Below are 20,824 nucleotides of genomic sequence, written 5' to 3'. Positions count from 1 at the left end.
AACAGCACAAGCCTATCTATGTTTACTCTAAAGTAAGTTCTACTAGGAGGGTTAGAAACTTACTTTATAAATAGTTAAGAGTCTGGGGGCCCTGCTGGCTGTGGGCTGAGATTCTGGGGAACGTGGTATTTTGAAATATCAAAATATCCTTTCAAAATGCCTAATATTAGGTATTCCTAATACTCTACAAATTTGACATCTCTCTTAAGAAGCAGTATAATCTACTTGGGGATTCCAATTAATTTACAAAGATTTTGTCACCATGGTCTTATTTTTTCTTTGTCTTAGGAATGCGAGACCTTTGAGAAGTGCTGCCCTAATGTCTGCGGAACAAGGAGCTGCGTTGCAGCTCGGTACATGGATGTGAGAGGGAAGAAAGGACCTGTTGGGATGCCCAAAGAGGCAACGTGTGACCGTTTCATGTGCATTCAGCAAGGTTCAGAGTGCGACATCTGGGATGGGCAGCCTGTTTGCAAATGCAAAGACAGGTGTGAAAAAGAGCCGAGTTTTACTTGCGCATCTGATGGCCTCACCTATTACAACAAATGCTACATGGATGCAGAAGCATGTACCAAAAGCATTACACTCAACGTGGTGACTTGTCGCTACCACCTTACATGGCCAAACACCAGCCCTATCCCACCGGAGACCACAGCTCGCCCCACTACTGCCTACTTAGAGACAACCATCACTGACATCCTTCCACCTGTACTAGTCAACAACCCAGCCCATCAGTCTGTCTACGTAGGTGAGACAGTTAGCTTTCTTTGCGATGTCACTGGACGACCCAAGCCAGAAATCACTTGGGAGAAGCAGACCGAGAGTAACGAGAAAATCATCATGAGGCCCAACCACGTCCGAGGGAACATCGTGGTCACAAACATTGCCCAGCTGGTCATCTACAACACCCAGCTACAAGATGCAGGCATGTACACTTGCACTGCCAAAAACCTTGGCGGGATTCTCAAGGCAGATTTCCCACTGTCGGTCCTCAAAGGAGAAGCTACGTCAATGGAAGAAGCCCAGAACAAAACCCACTTTCCAACGGACGAGTGTCTGAAGCAGCCGGACAGTGAAGACTGTGGGGAGGAGCAAACCCGATGGTACTACGACGCCAAGAAAAACAACTGCTTCACTTTCATCTACGGAAACTGCAACAGCAACCTGAACCACTTTGAGACCTATGAAAACTGCATGCTGACTTGCATGAATGGGCCGATCAACATCTGCAACTTGCCAGCCCTCCAAGGCCTCTGCAAAGCCTACGAGCCCCGGTGGGCGTACAACAGCTTGACGAAACAATGCCAGTCTTTCATATACGGAGGCTGCGGAGGCAATGAGAATAACTTTGAGAGCAGAGAGGCCTGCGAAGAGATGTGCCCTTTCCCTAGGAACATGCACTGCAAAGCCTGCAAGGCTTGCAAACCCCGCCAAAAGCTGGTGACGAGCTTCTGCAAAAGCGATTTTGTTATTCTTGGCCGCGTCACCGAACTGACGGAGGACCAGGACTCGGGACACGCGCTGGTGACCGTGGAGGAGATTTTAAAGGACGAGAAAATGGGGCTGAAATTCTTGGGGAGGGAGCCTCTGGAAATCACCCTTTTAAACATGAACTGGAGCTGCCCGTGCCCCAACATAACTGCAGCGGGTGGTCAGCTCATCATCATGGGCGACGTCCACAACGGAATGGCTGTTTTGCAGCCAGACAGCTTTGTGGGGGCCTCCAGCATCCGGCGCGTTCGGAAGCTTCGTGAGGTCATCCACAAGAAAACCTGTGAGCTATTAAAAGAGTTCTCAGGACTGCACTAATACCCTGCTTGTATCTTGTCAGCTTTCCAGATTCCTGTATTATATAGTGCTAACAAAAAAGGTAGGCTAGCCTGGAAACTTTTTTTTTAAAAGAAAATATCTCTGCTGATTGATGTTATGTATTACACAGAAGCTGTATATTAATTCATTAATCATGTGTACTAATGAGGCAGTAGCCTTTTGGGGGGGGGGAGGCAAGCACTTAAAATAGCAGCAAACCGCTATTAGCAGATTTGAAAACGTATCTGCCTGGAAACGACCCCAGCAATCGTCGCACAATACCAACGCAGCTTTAACCGCGAAAGACCAAATCTGTAGCATTCTGTTTGGTTCAGACCTAAATCAACCTAACGATCATTGTTCTCATTTGGAGTACGGAGACCTGTGTGAAAACCAGCTGAAATGTATCACAAACATTTAAGTAGGCTGTAAGAGAGAGAAAGAAGTGTACATTATTGTCTATAGTTATGATAATTATACCAGTTAAACCAATCCATCGCAGAATGTGTTGCTATCTGAAATGCAAGCCAGAGGGAAAGAGCCGCAAATTTAATAGGAATTTCAGATTTCTGCAGATTGTGTCTGATCAAGCCAAACTCACACTGAAGTAATTTCAGTGCCTTCTGCCAGACAATGAGCACAAGGAGCCTAGGGGCAAAACCGAACACAGGACCTGACTCATTGCACCTTCCTACGCAAAAATTAAAAAATAAATAATGAATGCTCCACGTTTAACAGGGAAGGTCCTCTGATATAGGTGGGAGACACACACACACAGGCTGGGAGCCTCAATGGCACCCCTCTGGAGGCTTTGCAAGGCAAAAAAAAACCCTGGCTAGCTCCCCTGTAGCTACGGCTCTGGCTAATGGTTTCTGGGGTATTTACCATGTTAATTGTCACATTAATTCACTTATCACAGTGCAACTGTATGACGTCCATCAGACTGCAGAAAACCCAATTTTATTTCCAAAAGAATTATAGAGATGGAAAGGGGTCTTGTAGGCTACCAAGTCCTAACCCATACTTGCATGCATAGAATCCAAAGCTTTGGCATCCCCCAACAGATGGCTGCCCAAAGACCTCCAATGAGGGAGAATGCCCATCTCCAGTAATTGGTTCAATTGTCAAGCTACACTCGCTGCTGAAAGGTTTCTCCTTATGTTCAGCCAAAAAATACTCTCTTGAACTGAAGCCCATTCCATCTAGTTCTGCCTTCTGGGGCAGCAAAGAACTAGTCTTTGCTCTCTTCTACGGGATAGACTTCCAGGTATTGAAGAGTGCTTTCATCCCCCATCAGTCCTAGCATACCTTTCCTCACAGGACATTTTCCATACTCCTCCTGACTTGTATTTGCTGCCCTCCTCTGACCATTCCAGTTTTTCTATATCCTTCTTAAATCATCATATACCAAACTGGCCACAGTACTTTAGACAAGATCTGAATAAACTATTAGGTCTCCTGATGGCTTGGAAACCACGGCTTTATCGATGCAGCCTAAAGTTACATTAGTCTTTTTTGCAGCCGCACAATACTGCAGACTCATGTTCATCTCGTGATGAACAGCAATTCTGTGGTCTTGTTTTTACATGCACTACTCCCAGTACGGGTATTCTCTATTCTATACCTGTGCATTTGATTTGGGGTTGGGGATGTAAAACACTGCATGTGTATCTGCCGAATTTAATTGTGTTACTTTGACCCCCGTTTTCTGTTTTGTCAAGGTTATTATTATTATTATTATTATTATTATTACTACTATTTTGAGGTATTAGCTACCCCTTCCAGATCTGCATGAGCTTCAAATTGGATAAGGAATCTTTCCAGTCTGGAGAGCTATGCTGCAAAATTCAAAGTCTTATGAATTTCAAAGGATGGATATGTTTCTGTTCACACCTTGTTTTGGAAAGTGTAGATTATGTATAAAATATGAACTAAATCTAATTTCTTCCCCCCCCCATCCCCTACAACTGAGCTATAGCAACTGGGAAGCCAATCAAGATTGGTAAACTCTCATCACTTAATGAGTGTTAATCAAGCTAAATGTCTAAATTTACTTTTAGCGTGGTTAGTTTGCATTGGGGTTAACCAGCTTTAACTGCCAAGGCTTCATCCACCAAGATAATCTTGGCGAATTGTAGTTCAGCGAGTTCCTGAGAATTTCGTTACAGATCCTTCTCTTACACCAGGGGTGAGGAACCTGGGGCCCTCCAGATGTTGCTGTGACCACTGATTGTGTTGGCTGGGTCTGATGAGAGTTGGTGAGCCACGGTTTCCCCACCTCTGTCTTACACAGAACTACAATACCCAGGATTCCTTGGGAAGAAGGAATGACGGTTAAACAAGTTAAAGCCTGCAACCCTAAACAAGTTTAAGACAAAGTAAGTGCTCATTGGGAATTAATTCTACGGTAGTATAGGCCCACATAACTTTTATCAAGGAATAGGTATGTGCTAAGGGAAGTGGGTGGCGCTGTGGGTTAAACCACAGAGCCTAGGGCTTGCCAATCAGAAGGTTGGTGGTTCAAATCTCCACGACGGGGTCAGCTCCCGTTGTTCAGTCCCTGCTTCTGCCAACCTAGCAGTTCGAAAGCATGCCGAAGTGCAAGGAGATAAATAGGTACCGTTCCAGCGGGAAGGTAAACGGCATTTCCGTGCGCTGCTGTGGTTCGCCAGAAGCGGCTCAGTCATGCTGGCCGCATGACCCGGAAGCTGTACGCCAGCTCCCTTGGCCAATAAAGCGAGATGAGCGCCATAACCCCAGAGTCGGCCACGACTGGACCTAATGGTCAGGGGTCCCTTTACCTTTAAGGGACGCTACCTGCCTAGTTGATATTGAGTGCATGTGATATTCATGCCATCTTCCTTCCCTGTTCAGCTTTCAAAGAAAGCCAGTCTAGAAGAACCCAAAAGGCTGCCTCTGCTATTGTACAAAAGGCTAATCAATCTGTGATCTGTATTGAGGCATTTTATAGTTAAAGAGGAAGATGGGGACTGTTTGGCTAGAAGCATTTTTCTGCAACAGCCTCTGCTAGCTTATGGAGGATACAGCAGGAGGCCGCTGGCATTGTTTGCATTCCAGATGGGGAACAGAAAGTGTGTAGGAAGGTATATTGTGTTTTGTGCGTAAGGCTGATTCAGCTTATGCATGAACCACGGGAATGTCTGCGGAAAGTATAACTGACTAAATATGTAGTGGAAATGTTTTAACCCCCTCAGGTTATAAAAAAAACCACCTATTTGGCTAGCAGCAATGATCACGAAGACTGAGATTTAAGAGGTGAGTTGTTTTCGTAAAAGGTTACCGGTAATTTCATAACAAGGAAACATGTTTTCAGTTGTTGTTTTTTTTAAATGGCAGTGTCCCATCAGGGTTAAGGCCTCAAGCTTGAAAAATGCGAAGTTGGGGTTCATGACTCAGCAGGCATGTCCTGTGATCCGCAATTATGCTACAGTGGTACCTCAGGTTACATACGCTTCAGGTTACATACACTTCAGGTTACAGACTCCGCTAACCCAGAAATAGTACCTCGGGTTAAGAACTTTGCTTCAGGATGAGAACAGAAATCGTGCTCCGGCGGTGCGGTGGCAGCAGGAGGCCCCATTAGCTAAAGTGGTGCTTCAGGTTAAGAACGGACCTCCGGAACGAATTAAGTACTTAACCTGAGGTACCACTGTATACAGAATCACAGATTGTACAAACTCCTGGTGAGGAGGATGGAGAACATGGGACTAGCAAAGATGCCCCATATTGTTCTGTACTTGTATTGCAGTACCGACGCTGCTGGAGGAATCCTCCTCAGCCAATTCAGGCTTACATCACGGCTTGCAGGACGGGTCAAACAGTGGGAGATGGGGGGGGGGCTCCTCCAGTGCATTAGAGACAAAACTTGCACTGCTGTTAATGACCTGGCCTTGTACATGAGCATGATCCACCCTGCTCCCCCCCCCGCCACCAGTTCTTGGAGCATCCCCCCCCCCCCGCCATCCCTCAAAGCCTGGCAATAGGCAGGCCAAGCCTCCTAGCTGAGATATTTCTAAATGGAACCCGTCTGCTATGGGCATTTTGCTCTAAAAAGATTCCCTCTGTTGCCGGAAGGAGGAAATAACATGGGAGCTGGAGAGAAAGGACTTCAGTTCTCTTCACAGCTCCATTCAGCTCTGGCACGCAGTGGCCGAGGACGGGCCATAATGGGCCACTTCAAACTGCAAAGGCCCAACACAGCTGTCTGACTTGCTCGGTTGTCAGCGCTGGCAGCGAATAAGGCCTCTTTGTTTTACCCTTCGGTGGCTAAGGAAGGCTTCAGAACAAACTTGCTAATTCAGAGGAAGGGGGCAGAGGGGGAGGGGGAGGATTTGGCAGGGGGAAGGGCCTAAGAAAAGAAGCAAGTCTTTCACACGGGCCCCCCAAAGTCCAGCCCCCCGGGCAGTTTGAAATCCTGATGAAGACGTGTTGCACCTGTTTTTGAAGGGGCACCTTTCCCACCCTCCCACCCCCACAGCACCTCCTCCAAGGGCCCGAGGGTGCAGGTATGCAAGGAGCACTGGGGAGGCGTTCCCTTTCTCCTACATTCTTCCCACTGTCATTTATAATTTGTCATGCCAACAAGCAATGCCGTTACATTTGGCTTGGGGAAAACATATTTGAGTTTAGGGTGCCTCCAGAATGAGTATTTTGCAGGAGGGATTCAAGTGCATTCCAAGGAAATTAGGTTCGGGCAACGAAGGTGGGTTAAGGCACTCTGTTGCCCTGGCACTTGAAATCTACCTTTAAAAAACCCACAATAACATAAGACTTTTTGCAGTTAGGAAAGTGATGGGGAAATGTATTGAAAAGTGTGAAATGAACGGACAATTGACAGGAAAACCTGTAAACGGTATGTAACCAAATCAGGATGAATGCTCATTGTCTGATTACGTCCCTCTGAACAAATGCTCAGTAAAAACTAGATACAGTCGAAACTCTGCCTAAGTACAGTGCAGACAAATCAGGATGAATTCTCTTCTGGAGGAACCCTCAGAGAACTTGTCAGTTACTTGAGGGTCTACTACTAAGAAGCTGCTCTCTGGGCCCATCAATAGGAGGTTGACAGGTACTAGGGACAAGGTCTTTCCCACTCTAGTCCCCATGCCTGTGGCATTCAGGTCCCAAGAAAATACAGGTGGCCCATCTCTATTTTTAAAAGTAACATTGACATTTCAATCTGCTTTTTAAAACTGATCAATTATTGCAATTAACAGCTGCAGCTCGGTTTGAAAGTGGCATAAAGTGGTTTAAATTTTATGGTTCTATATATTATTAGGGTTTTATAGAATTTTGTTACACCGCACTAGGAATGAATTGGGTCCTGGAATGTGGTAGCTAAGTCACTTAACAGAATAAATAAATAGCAGCTAATTAACAGCAAGAAAGTTAAACATGACGTTGAAGAGAAGGCAGGAATGCAAGAGCAGCTATTAATTTCCCTGCAAAGCTAGCAGTAGTTGGTTTTTGGGTTTTGTTTATTTTAATGAATAGAGGTTTTTAAGCATAAGACTGATGATCCTCTACCAAGGATGCTGTAGTAGTAAGATTCCTGCATTGGCAGAGAGCTGGATCCCTGAGGTCTGACTGTATGATTCTAAAGAAAGAGAAGATGAAAACCCTTTCACAGAGCTTGGCCTCTCTGATCGGCAAAGCACGAGGCTGCTAATTAATAATAATAATAATAATAATAATAATAATAATAATAATAGGCAAGAGAAACTACCTGGCTGAGCATCCTGTTCCTCACAGTGGTGTTCCAGATTCTGCTGTGGGAACCCACAACTGGCGTACAGAGGAGGCATGCTGCCTCGGATCCTGGAGGAATAGAGTCATCACGACTGGCAGCCATCGAAGAAAACGGACGACAAAGCCACCTCTAAACTATGGGAGATCTTCATCATCACAGCACTCTAGTTATCAAGCCGAGCTGGTCCTAAGTAGGCTTAGAACTGCAGCCTTAAAAACTAAACGTGGATTTAGGTAAACAAAATATGGATTCACTCAGGGGATAAGAGGGCGTGTAGTGTGTTTTGGTGTGCGAAATCCCAAAGCGTAAGCTGAGAAATACTGCACACAGAGGTAAAGTCCATTGCAAAAAGGGAAGGGTCGTATACAAAGCCATATAGCCCAAGAAGAGCTTGTGGGACAGCGTGCAGGTATTGCTACCTGCGTACAGGTATTTAGAGACAAACAAACAGAAGCACTGTGGCTGAGAACGTGGCAGGTACCATGGATATAATTTTAAAGTGTGAACAAAAAGGCCAAAGGCCATGTAGCAGAGGAAAAGGCATGTGAGCAATGGTCTAGGTAAGGTGTGGGGGCACTGGTGGCTCTCCAGATGTTGTAGGACTCCAACTCCCATCAGTCCCAGCCAGTGTGGTCCTTGGCAGGGATGATGGGAACTGGAGTCCAGCAACACCAGGAGGGCCACAGATTCCTTATACCCCTGGTCTAGTTTGACCCTCAGACAGAGCAACTTGCTCCACGTATGTACCAGGCTTGGAAACTGAGTTACATGTTATAAAAGAGAAGCGGTCATCCTCCTAGCTGCTTCTTTTCTCATGCTGTTCCTGTCCTGCCCCTCCTGCCCCAGACACAGGAAACTACCAACTAACATATATGGAAGCGACCCAGACCAGCATGTCGGGTGGACCTACCTGCTTTTGTTTTCTCCTGAAACAGAGTTAAAAAGGGGTAAAGGGGACCCCTGACCATTAGGTCCAGTCGTGGCAGACTCTGGGGTTGCGGCGCTCATCTCGCTTTATTGGCCAAGGGAGCCGGCATACAGCTTCTGGGTCATGTGGCCAGCATGACTAAGCCGCTTCTGGCGAAGCAGAGCAGTGCACGGCAACGCTGTTTACCTTCCCGCTGGAGCGGTACCTATTTATCTACTTGTACTTTGACATGCTTTCGAACTGCTAGGTTGGCAGGAACAGGGACCGAGCAACAGGAGCTCACCCCGTTGTGGGGATTTGAACCACCGACCTTCTGATTGGTTTAACCCACAGCGCCACCCATGTCCAAAACAGAGTTAAGGAGCTTCAAATTGCCAGCTTCAAATTCTGAGCAGGTTTTTTAAGACCTTTGCTGAAACAGGAGGGTGTTTCTAAGGTCACTGCAGTGCTGCGATGAGGAAAACCGCACCTGGGACATTTCTCCTACATAGGTGCAGGATTGATTTCTTTGCAGAGAAAAAAAATATGCAAGGTGCAAAGTGTCCTGTCAAGAGACTGGACTTTTATCCAGAGCCAGCTGCAGAAGGTAGCAAGGCCAGGCTTTGCTGGGCACTCTCAAGACTGGCAAAGGGGACACAAACCACAACCCCTACTCCAAATGGATCTGTCCATTTGGGTTACTCTCAGCTTCTCATTGCATTTGCTTGTTTCCAAGAAGACATCACACAAATTCAATGCACATTTCTCCAAATAAACACATGTTGGTATGCCTTATATTCATATATCTGAACGCAACTACCCCCATGTAATTTGCGTGTTGTGTGCGGCAGCCTGTGTTGAGAATTGCAGCCTTCATTTCCCAACTGGGAAGTAGTCACTGCCTGCTATTCACCTTATTTTCAAGAGCCGGGGAGCTCCAGGGGCAGGAAATGGTTAACCCTGCAATGAAAGAGACAGCAATGCAGTCCCTCTGGGAGAAGCAGTTCCAGCTCCTGAACTTACTATTCATGCTCTTCTAAATGCCTATCTGTTTCCTGTCAGGCACTGTAAGGCCTGGAAACACACACACACACAGAGAGAGAGAGAGAGAGAGAGAGAGAGAGAGAGAGAGAGCGCGCACCCAGGATATTTTCTAATTCTAGAACTGCCAGGATCATGAAATATTAAAAATATCCGCCCATGCAATGCACTGTAAGGCTGGTTTCCAAAGGGTGCCAGGGCCCAGGATGGTTTCCTCAATTGTTTAGTTGCGGGGAGGGGGGTGGTTATCCTCTGTCAGCTTGTTTACACCCCAACCACCGAGCAAATAAAATGCAGGGTGAGCCATCCTGCCCTCTCTGCTAGGTCACAGGTATTCATAAGGTTTCTACCTCTATTTCCCCACCCCTCCACTGCAAGAAAAGAGTTGTATGATAGGAAGACATTCAGCAGCTAAAGTCTCCACACACACACACACACACACACCCCTTACCACTGAATTTACAAGCTGGAGAAAGCATTGCCTTTTACCAGCTGAATCTTATGCATTTAAATTACTTATGAGCCATTAAACTTCGAGAGAGCAGTTTGCAAATAAAACCAACGGAGCAACATACAATTAAGAACAACTACAACAGAGCAGAATCAAAGGACAACACAAAACAACATTTAAGAGCAAGCTCTGCTTGTCATACAGCTGTTTAAGGCACTGAAGCTCTGACTACTGGAGTGCGCAGAGTTATTTCCAACCCTCTACATGCATGCATGCATGCATACACACACACACACACACACACACACACCAATACTCACAGTGGTTCACTGTGTCTCAGTTCAGGTCACTATGTAATTACTGTGCTGGTGTGTTGTGTAGGCACAAGTAAGGAAACAGCAGCTGGAACTAAGAAGGGTAGATGCAAAACAGGACAGGGCTCCTTGCACCTTCAGTTCTAGTCATGTAGCCAATAGAAGTTCAGCAAGTGTCATTTGCATGACAAAAAAAGGATCGTTTGGATGAAATTCCCTTTGGAGAGCCAGTGTGGTGTAGTGGTTAAGAGCAGTAGACTTGTAATCTGGTGAACCAGGTTCGCTTCCCCGCTCCTCCACATGCAGCTGCTGGGTGACCTTGGGCCAGTCACACATCTCTGAAGTCTCTCAGCCCCACTCACCTCACAGAGTGTTTGTTGTGGGGGAGGAAGGGAAAGGAGAATGTTAGCCGCTTTGAGACTCCTTCGGGTAGTGATAAAACGGGATATCAAATCCAAACTCCTCCTCCTCTTCTTTTCTCTGCAACTTGCCATGCAGCGTAAATTCCTTCTGCTACACACCTATCTATTATAGGTGGACTCCTGGGCTCATTTTCAGCTGCCCATCCTGCGAGGCATAAAAACAACAGAGGTAGGTTCAGGGCTAAGTCAAGTAAATGGGAATACTAGATTATGATCCATCAAAATGCCCTGCTCATTAGCTTCTCAGCTCTGTAGCTATTTACAGCTGGAGACAAAGCACTACACTCCAGCTCAGCAAAGCCTTCTTAAAGATAAGCTAGCCTGTGTGCTTCTTAAGTAAATTGTGCTTCTCAACAGGAGATCCACTTCTGACAAGAGAATCATAACTGTCCATAGTGTGAATATAACATGGGTCAGGGGAAAATGTTCAGGGCTTATTCCCTTGCTACATTTGTGCTAGTAAAGAAAATCTCTACTCTCCCCACTGTTCACTTATGACACTCCTTAACAGATTGGAGAACTGGGCCAAAACTAACAAAATGAATTTCAATAGGGACAAATGTACACTTAGGCAGGAAGAACCAGCTGCACAAATAAAAGGTGGGGGACATCTGGACTGCCAGTAGTACATGTGAAAAGGATCTATGAGTCTTTGCAGACCACAAGCTTAACATGAGTCAACAGTGTGATGCAGCAGCAAAAAAAGCTAATGCTGTACAGTGGTACCTTGGGTTAAGAACTTAATTCGTTCTGGAGGTCCATTCTTAACCTGAAACTGTTCTTAACCTGAGGTACCATTTTAGCTAATGGTGCCTCCCACTGCCGCCGCAGCGCGATTTCTCTTCTCATCCTGAAGCAAAGTTCTTAACCTGAGGTACTATTTCTGGGTTAGTGGAGTCTGTAACCTGAAGTGTCTGTAACCCAAGGTACCACTGTACTAAGCTGCATCAACAGAAGTCTAGTGTCCAGATCAAGGATAGTCATAGTCCTGCTCTATTCTGCCTTGGTCAGACCACACCTGGAGTACCATGTCCCGTTCTGGGTGCCACAATTTAAAAAGGATGTTGACAAGCTGGAATGTGTGCAGAGGAGAACAAGCAAGATGATCAAGGGTCTGGAAACCAAGCCTTATGAGGAACAGGCTTATGTGTCACGACACACATTTGGAAAGCTTTGAGCTAAGAGAAGTGAGTATGTGACAAAAATGAGATGAGATATAAAAGCCATCTTCAAATATCTAAGCGGCTGCCACATGGAGGATGGAACAAGCTTGTTTTCTTCTGCTCCAGAGGCTAGGGCACAGACTAGTGGATTAAAGGAGATTCCAAGTAAATATAGGGAAGAATTTACTGACAGTAGAAGTCATTTGATGGTGGAACAGACCTTCCCAAGAGATGGTCTGTGGCAAAACCTACAAACCTTACATGCTGTTTGTTACACTCCAGAATTCGTTCTGACACCTGATTATAATATAGCGATAACTTTCAGACTGAGTGCAGTGCTTAAATACCCTACAATTTTTTTGGGCTCACAGCTCTCCAAGGAATGAAAATCTGGGGCTGGAACCCACACGCGAATGAAACCACAATCCTCCCACAGACCTCAGATTCACTTTCTGGTCCACTAGAGATAAGCACTTTCCCTTCTGTTCTGCTAAACCACAAATGCTTGGCTGCCAAAGGGAAAAGGAGGAGCATCTTTACGAAATGCCGTGCCAAGTGCCCCGTTTGCTGCAAATGGTATGCGCTGGTGGTAGCTATCTGCAGAATGTTCAAGCGGAACCATTTTGCAGGAGAGAGAAGCGAACCGTCACACAACAGCCTCACTTTATCCCACGGCTCATCACTTAAATAGCATTGGCTGCGCTGAGCTAAGCTAAGCGTCTGTGTTGTTTTAACCAGCTGCTTCTTGATCTGATCTCAACCACCCACCTATGGAGAAGCAGCAAAATGGCTAGGGCTGAGTAAAAGGAGACGACATCTGAGGCAAAAACACACTTGGAATATATAGGCTGCTTAAGGTGGATATGATCACACTTTTGTCACAGAACTCTGTGCAAGATCACCAGATCAAATTGCAAGGCTGGAAGGCTGCACAGACGCCATACATTGAAAGCACATGACTCCCACAAAAACTCCTTGAAACCGTAGTTTGTTAAAAGTGTTGGGAATTGTAGCTCTGATGAGTAAACTACATTCCCAGGATCCTTTGGGGAAATCATGTGCTTTCAAAGTAGGGGGTGCACGCAGCCAAAGTGTGTGAGTAAGGGGAGGGTATATTTGGGCCAATTCAGACCTGCATAAGATCCACACACTGAAGAATAGGTTTTCAGGTAACTAATGACTTGCATTGTAAAAGGAATCCCATCTACCCTCCCTCTTAAGTATGGAGATGTCTGTCAGTTTCAGATTTAAGGGGATTATTTTTTTTAAAAAACCAAAACAAAACCCAACCTCTAAGGAACAGTAAAATGTATTTTTCCACTATTAACTTCCATGCATGTCAGGAAAAACTTAAATTTTAGTACATTAGGCTGTTATGAAAGGTATAGGAGCAGGGCCAGTAAAAAAACTTGTACATTCATTTTGCAAACTGAAAGCTCCCTGGAACATTAAGTTAAATTTATGGTTGCCAATTCAACCTTAAAAGGTGCTTTGCAATTAATAGTTCCCGTTCAAAAGAGCTGGATGGCACAGAATTATTCTGAGGGCTTATTTACACAAATGAAAACAATACTTTATTGCACAGTCTGAAGAATCACGAGGGGAGCAGTCACACATAGTGGTGGCCCGTATAAATGATCCCTCAGTGTGACCCATCGTGGTCAGGCCATGAGACCATTTGCGGTGGCCCAACTAATTCTCAAGGCAATTGTGTGCTTATCAGGGGTGCGGAACCTCAGGCCTGGGGCCCAAATGCAGCCCTACAGAGACCTCTCCAACAGACCCTCTCTACTCTTCCCAGGCCACAGCATTCATTGGACCTGCTCTGTGCCCTCCTTGAGTGCTTGTGTTTGGCTGAAACAAGTCTCTCTCTTTTTTTAATAGAAGATTTTGGATTTGATATCCCGCTTTATCACTACCCGAAGGAGTCTCAAAGCGGCTAACATTCTCCTTTCCCTTCCTCCCCCACAACAAACACTCTGTGAGGTGAGTGGGGCTGAGAGACTTCAAAGAAGTGTGACTGGCCCAAGGTCACACAGCAGCTGCATGTGGAGGAGCAGGGAAGCGAACCCTGTTCACCAGATTACGAGTCCACCGCTCTTAACCACTATACCACGCTGGCTCTCTGAAACATAGAATTGGAAGAGACCACAAGGGCCATCGAGTCCAACCCCCTGTCAAGCAGGAAACGTGATAACACCTCTTGCTTGCAGGGATGAAGAGGGTGTGTGTGTAAACCTCTAACTTTGGTGTGGCTGGAATACAGTTTACTGTACAAATGAGTTTCATCCATTGTTCTGGCCATTTTTGTCTTTGGTCCTAGCTCCCACCGTTCATATATGGTCCATAGGAGGTTTCCCGGGAGGGAATGTGACCACAAGTTCTCCATCCCCTGGTGAATATGAACTCAATTATTTGCCCGTGCTGTGAAAGCAAATGGGGTTGAAAAAATGTGACTTGTCCCTTCTATTTTTTAAAGACAAGAGGCAGGGCATACTTTAAAAAAAAAAACCAAATAAATCAAATACATCAGAAGTTATGCTTTAGATATAGAGCATCAAAAAAGTTGCAGCATTCCGTTCCAACCATTTTTTAAAGTGCTGCAGTACAAAAGGGGGCATCTGCCAAGGAGTAAGCATTGCTGATGGCCAGCCCCCCACTACCCTCCAAACAGAAAAAAATTCTTGTACAGGGAAATTTTGTGCTTGGTATTCTGTGCAAGGTACACAAGATGGTGCTTGAGAAATAATGGCCCACATCCCATTGCTTTTCACTAAGTCAAACACCAGGTGGCACTTGACATCACAAGATAGAGATGCTTGTAACTGTTGGAGGAAATTTTAGAACTGCCTATTTTGCTCATTAGCTTCTTTAGCTGGCGTTTATGAAGCGAGGGGGAATTCCTCCCCCTGCCCCGTTATGACAAAATACGTGTAGGATGGTCAAGCGCAAAGGATGAGAGCATTTCTGTACCTTTTAACAGCTGCACGGAAGAGGGAAATCTCAACAGATGCTGCTTCCAAAGTGCACCTGCCAAAATTCCCTGTTCTACCCAGCTACAAAAGAGCCCTGCCTCCATTTCGTATCTAATCACCAAGAACAGAGTTTTGTAAGACACACTGGCTTAATATTCCTTATACCCACCAGCATTGGAGCAAGCAATCCTCTGATCTCTGATTCTTCTTATGCCTCAAAGCAGCTCGCACTACAACCTATTGTTGAAGACTATGAACCGTCTGTTTAGGATGAACTATAGTAGAGCATCTATTACTTCTGCATGGGACTATTTGGATTTTGTGTAATGCAGCTACACTGATTTTCAAAATCATCCATTTGTGTTTCTTATATGTTGGATCACACTTTTGTCCCTTAAGAGTATTTGTTGGCTTGTACCATTTGTAAGAAAATAAATGGTGTTTTGTTTCTGTACCACCATATCATAAATATCGGGGTGTTGTAGAACTGGAAAACAAAAAAACCAGATACAAGTCATAAAGTGACTGGTTATTGTTTTCAGATCTACAGTATAGAAGAGTAGTAGATAGGTAGCCGTGTTGGTCTGCCATAGTCAAAATAAAAAAAATCCTTCCAGTAGCACCTTAAAGACCAACTAAGTTAGTTCTTGGTATGAGCTTTCGTGTGCATGCACACTTCGTGTGCATGCACAGGCTCTCTCAGCTATCTGCCTATCTCCCATTCCCACCACCCTTCTGAGTAACACCCCTCCCCACCTTCTCACTATATAGAAGGATCTGGCAACTTCTGTTTCAGTGTATCTGAAGAAGTGTGCATGCACACGAAAGCTCATACCAAGAACTAACTTAGTTGGTCTTTAAGGTGCTACTGGAAGGATTTTTTTTATTTTGAGTATAGAAGAGGACACACATATTGGCATTTGCTGGAGGTGTGAGTGGCAAGTGCAACCAAAATAGCAATGAAGCATCTCTAAATTAATATTTGGCATTATTTATTCAGTATCTTTGCTCATGTTTCATGGTCCCAGGTTATATGACACTGCAATGAAACTGATGAATGTGTCTGTTGGAGTGGGCTTGAATTCAGCAAAGCTTATGGCATAATAAATGTGTGTTGTCTTTAAGGTGCCATGAAACTCAGGCCCAGGACATTCAATAGTTTGGGGGCAGAACACTTCCCTAACAGCCTGTTCGGTCCCTCCCTGGGATGTGAATCCCCATCTCCCCACCTGCTGGGCTCCTTCCCCAAATTCTCCTGCTCATCAGATGTGTTCACACTACTAGGTTAAAATGTAGCTCCGTCATTTTTACTCAATTTCAACCAAAGCTGGTTGGGGGGGGGTTAAATGCATCAAAACACAGTATTTCATCAGAAACAAAAAGGTAGATATAGGATAGATATGGATTATGGCTAATGCTATGTGTGCACAGCACTGGCAGGAGCGCACTGAATGCAAAGTAATCAGGAATGTGTAAACCGCTTCATGATGAGTTGTGCTCACGATGCTATCAGGGCGGTCGCCAGTGATCCCACCTTCAGTATGATTTGTGCCTGCAATTCTTTTCAGGCAGTTGTACTTGCTTCGTTTCCAAATAGTGCATACCCTGCAATTTCCTGCTGAGATCCAGTAACTTCTCATACCACAGGTGTTCAGGGTGGGTTGTGCTTCTTTGTTGCATTACAGCCCTTCCAGACAGCAACAATGTGGTAGCGTTGGGGATGCATCCCAGAACAAACCAATAAAGCAGAACAAATCCATCACTAATGCCCTATTTTTGTGTCAAGGTTACGGAGCACGTTGCAAAGTACACCTGCAGTAGAAGCCAGTCTGGAGGAGCCCCAAAGAAGTTCTTAGAAAGTAGAACCCTTCTCTTTTTATTATTATTATTTCCCCATCTTTTCTATTTCTATTCCTCACTATTCTCGTATATTATGTCACCAAAAACTACTCATTAAACATCTTGATGCCACTAACGTTCAGGTTTAAGGGGCAGGGAGAGGTCATCCTTTATTTTCCTGCAGCATTAAGACCGGAAGGGAATGCCCTTTTAAATAAATAAAACCTGCATCTTAAGCTCCTCAGCCTGCAATCCCTTCAACAGAGATTAAAAACCTCACAAAATGCAGTGACCCTCCGTTTCCTGTGCACAGCGTTTTGGACACTGAGCACTCCAGGGTTAATTGCCTTTTTTAAAGGTCCACCTGATAAGAACGTCCTACAGACCTGTTTAAAAACACAGGGGGGAAAGTCCACCTCTGCTGTCTTCTGGACCTTGATCTGGCAGCTTTTCTGGTTCTTCTGGTTCACTAGCAAACCTGAACCTGAGAAGCATGCGGGCCATTTGTGTTTGCTGCCACCAGCATTTTACTTCGCATCACAGCCACCTGAATTATCCATGCAAGCAAAGGGCTAATGGGTGCAGCAGTACTGACTAAAAGGGCTGGAGGACTGGATATGGGTAGTGCCAAGTTAAAGGATAGGATGGGGCTAGGACTGGCAGAGTTCCTGTGCCTTTAGCAACGGCATGGCAAGGGGAAATTCGAGAGCTGAAGCTTTCTTCATGGCAAGAATTCTGCATCCGCTGACGTTTGGCCTGGAAAAGGACTCATAGGAAGCTGACTTATACAGAGTCAGAATACTGGTCCATTCAGCGCAGTACTGTCCACACAGACTCTCTTAAGGGCTTTGTGTGTAGGAGGTTCTCTGATTACTACCTGGAGATGCTGGTTATTGAACCAGGAATCTTCTACAGTGGTGCCCCGCAAGACGAATGCCTCGCAAGACGAAAAACCCGCTAGACGAAAGGGTTTTCTGTTTTTCAATGCGCTTCGCAAGATGAATTTCCTATGGGCTTGCTTCGCAAAACGAAAAAGTCTTGCGAGTCTTGCGATTTTTTTCGCTTTCCCCCCCTTTTTCTAAGCCGCTAAGCCGCTAATAGCCTTTTAGCCGCTAAGCCGCTAAGCCTTTAATAGCCGCTAAACCGCTAAACGCGCTAATCCGCTAAGCCGGTTGCTTCGCAAGACGAAAAAACCGCTAGACGAAGAGACTCGTGGAACGGATTAATTTCGTCTTGCGAGGCACCACTGTACATACGAAGCAGATTCTCTACCACTGAGCTACAAGAGTCGTTTTATTGCAGGGTGGGGAGATCATGGTTCCAAGCCAACTATCCTATGTTAATTTAACACTTCTAATGGAAAAGCAACCCTCTGTTGTATGTTAAATTAGTACTGCAGTAAGAGCACTAATTTGTACAGTGGTACCTCAGGTTACAAACACCTCGGGTTACAAACACTTCGGGTTACAGACTCCGCTAGCCCGGAAGTAGTATCTCAGATTAAAAACTTTACCTCAGGATGAGAACAGAAATCGCACGCCGGCAGCAGCAGGAGGCCCCATTAGCTAAAGTGGTACCTCAGGTTAAGAGCTGTTTCAGGTTAAGAACGGACCTCCGGAACCAATGAAGTTCGTAACCAGAGGTACCACTGTATACATTTTGGTGCTGTATAGCAATCTTAGAAGCCTTCTACTTCCTTGCATTTTGTGGCCTTTTCGCCCTCACCGCTTACAACATTTCCCCTCCGCACCCATGTGAGGGTGTTTGTGTAATCTGCCAAATTTGGGTAATGCTTCATTCATTGGACAAACTTAGCTATGGCCCAGGAAAGCTTCTGGGGCAATCACTCCACTGTTGTTATTGCTGCTGCAATGGACTTAACACGGCTACACCTCTGAGTTTTGTGTCCATGGGAAGGTGAAAGGAAAAGAGACGCTTCTGGGCTGCTCTTCCTAATCCTAGCACTCCTCCTTGCAGTGACTCCATTGCTGAGGAACGGGAGAAGCTTGCCCGGCTTTTATTTCCTGTTTGACTGCCAATATAATGAGTTTAGTGACACACAAGGGAAAGCGTGTCCATACTGGCTCCTGCCTTAATTGCTAAGGGCGCTCCTAGATGTCAGCTTCCCCAGCAACAGTAGCTGTGTGCAAAACTGAGAGGAAAACAGGAAGCGCCTCACATTATCATGGGGCTTAGAGATACCATTTCTAGTTTTGTGCAGTGGATTCTGTTATTGCTCCCTCACACAGGCACACACACCAGTGGTCCTTTGCAACTATCTGCATGGGATTTGGAATCTGGCACACAATTAACACCTGGCTTGCAGGTAAGCAACACTACAGTGTACCCAATTATTTGCAAAGGCACTAAAATCAATAGGAAAAGCCAGTATCAGGAAGCACTGACATTACCTTAGCAGCGTCCTTTTTCCTAAATGGAATTGGGGGGAAATTGCTCATTTTGACTCTGTTAGATAATTGGTTATGACAAGTAGTAAATAATTTATTTTAAAGTGCCAAATGGTGTTTTTGAAATTTTCAAGCAACATCTACTGCTCTGTGCCTATCTTAGCGTCCTCAACTTCAGCTACATTTCTGTGGAGAAGGATTAGGCTGCCTGGGTACCGAAAAAGAGCCCTGCACCTTTCATAGTTGTGGAGAAGAGGAATTTCAGCAGGTGTAGCTTGTAGTGGGAACTGTATCTGCTGAAATCCCCTCTTCTGTCCCATTATTAAAGGGGCAGCAGCCATGTTCTCTTTCACATTTGGCTACCCTAAGATTAATATTAAGAACATATAAATAGTGATCTGCCATTGGCCCAATCAAACCCAGGACTGTCTAAAGCAAGCTCTGATGAAGGGATAATTCCCAGCTTTGCTATCTATCTTACATATTTTAGCTGGAGATGCTGGGCAAGAATTGGGACTGAAGTTTAGGGAAAAATATTAAGGTTGCCATTACATATTGTAAACCATTACTTTTCTGTGGAGATTATAACCATCCTTTCTATTTCCAGTGTCCAGGCTGGGAGTGACATTGCTTACTGTAGCCCAAATGGCACCACCCACAAATGAGAGACGCGTCATCTCTGCCTGGGAGATCAGGGTTCAAATCCCCACTCGGCCATGAAGCTCACCGAGTGGCCTTGCACCAGGCACTGCCTCTCAGGGTTGCTGTGGGGATTAAATGGGGGGTGGGGAGAGCCATGTCCACTACCTTGAACGCCTTGGAGAAAAAGGTGTGATATAAATGCAATAAATGAATGAATAAAGTACACTCCTCCTCAAAAAAGGAAAAGTTTTTTTTATAAAAAAAACCAGCCTAATTAAGTCATTTGAGGCCCATAGGCATGTTTACAACCTTGGGAGTGGGCCATGGGCACCCTCACAAAAATGACTGTTAATGGGTTGGGGGGCTGCCCATTCACCAAAACGACTGCGGTAGTAGGACATTTTTGATCTATGGGCTACTTTTAAAATGAGGCTGCATTTTAAATAGCATTTTAACCTGTATTTTAAATTGGTTCCCCCCCCCCCCCATTCTGTTTTTACAGTAATTTTTACTGTTGTTAGCTGCCCTGAACCCGGCTCTGGCCGGGGAGGGCGGGGTATAAATAAAATTTATTATTATTATTATTATTACATGCGGCCAGCCACACAAACACCACTTTTACAGACGGCAAACTCCTCTTCTTCCAATATACACAGGCCTAGCAAAATAAAAAGGAACACAGACAAACCCAACCAGAGAGACAAAATCAGCCCTAGAGAGAGGGAGAAACTCAAGAGGCAAAACAAAAAAAAAAAGCAAACCTACAAGCTACACATTCCCACCCACAATAGCAATGGGTTGGTGGTGGTTGCTGCTGCCCTCCCCACAACCTCACCTTTTTCTGTCTGCTTCTTTCAACGTTTATGCAGGCCCCTTCCCCACATTCCCTTGGGAGGTTGAGTCCTGGTCTCAGCCTGGAAAAGGTCATGGAGTTGAGAGAGGAAGTGCCCTTTTTTCACTTCCTTCTTCACTTCTATGTGCTTTTTAAAGGGTGTGATTGGCCCCTGCCTACTGCCTGTGATCAGCTGGATAATGTGCAATTAATTGCACCAGGGCCAATGCCTTAAGGGGACCCAGACTCTG

At 45.3% G+C, this 20,824-nt stretch overlaps 1 protein-coding gene and 2 long non-coding RNA genes across 4 annotated transcripts in view; 2 read left to right on the top strand and 1 right to left on the bottom strand.

Moving 5' to 3' along the window:
- WFIKKN2 (WAP, follistatin/kazal, immunoglobulin, kunitz and netrin domain containing 2) overlaps nt 1–5,066 on the top strand; it is a 13,875-nt gene extending 8,809 nt beyond the window's left edge. The window contains exon 2 of one of the 2 annotated variants that reach the window (XM_083487174.1): nt 289–5,066. In XM_083487174.1, the coding sequence (XP_083343300.1) occupies nt 289–1,809 (1,521 nt within the window). In that variant the 3' untranslated portion in view covers nt 1,810–5,066. The remainder of the gene's footprint in view (nt 1–288) is intronic. The other variant, XM_083487175.1, reaches the window with a different exon arrangement.
- The window catches only part of LOC310699461, a 25,815-nt gene extending 4,991 nt beyond the window's left edge, over nt 1–20,824 (bottom strand). Inside the window, exons 1-2 of the long non-coding RNA XR_014522096.1 lie at nt 20,577–20,824; nt 7,556–7,647 (exon numbers count right to left, since the gene is read on the bottom strand). This is a non-coding gene — a long non-coding RNA (uncharacterized lncRNA). The remainder of the gene's footprint in view (nt 1–7,555; nt 7,648–20,576) is intronic.
- LOC310700370 lies at nt 18,854–19,987 on the top strand. The gene is made up of 2 exons (XR_014522586.1): nt 18,854–19,017; nt 19,707–19,987. It is a non-coding gene; the product is annotated as an uncharacterized lncRNA (long non-coding RNA).

This window comes from Podarcis liolepis, assembly GCF_965112155.1.
Source record: "Podarcis liolepis genome assembly, chromosome: 2".
NCBI lineage: Eukaryota > Metazoa > Chordata > Lepidosauria > Squamata > Lacertidae > Podarcis > Podarcis liolepis.
The sequence above is the reverse complement of the archived record's forward strand: the minus strand, read 5'-3'. Positions and strand labels throughout refer to the sequence as shown.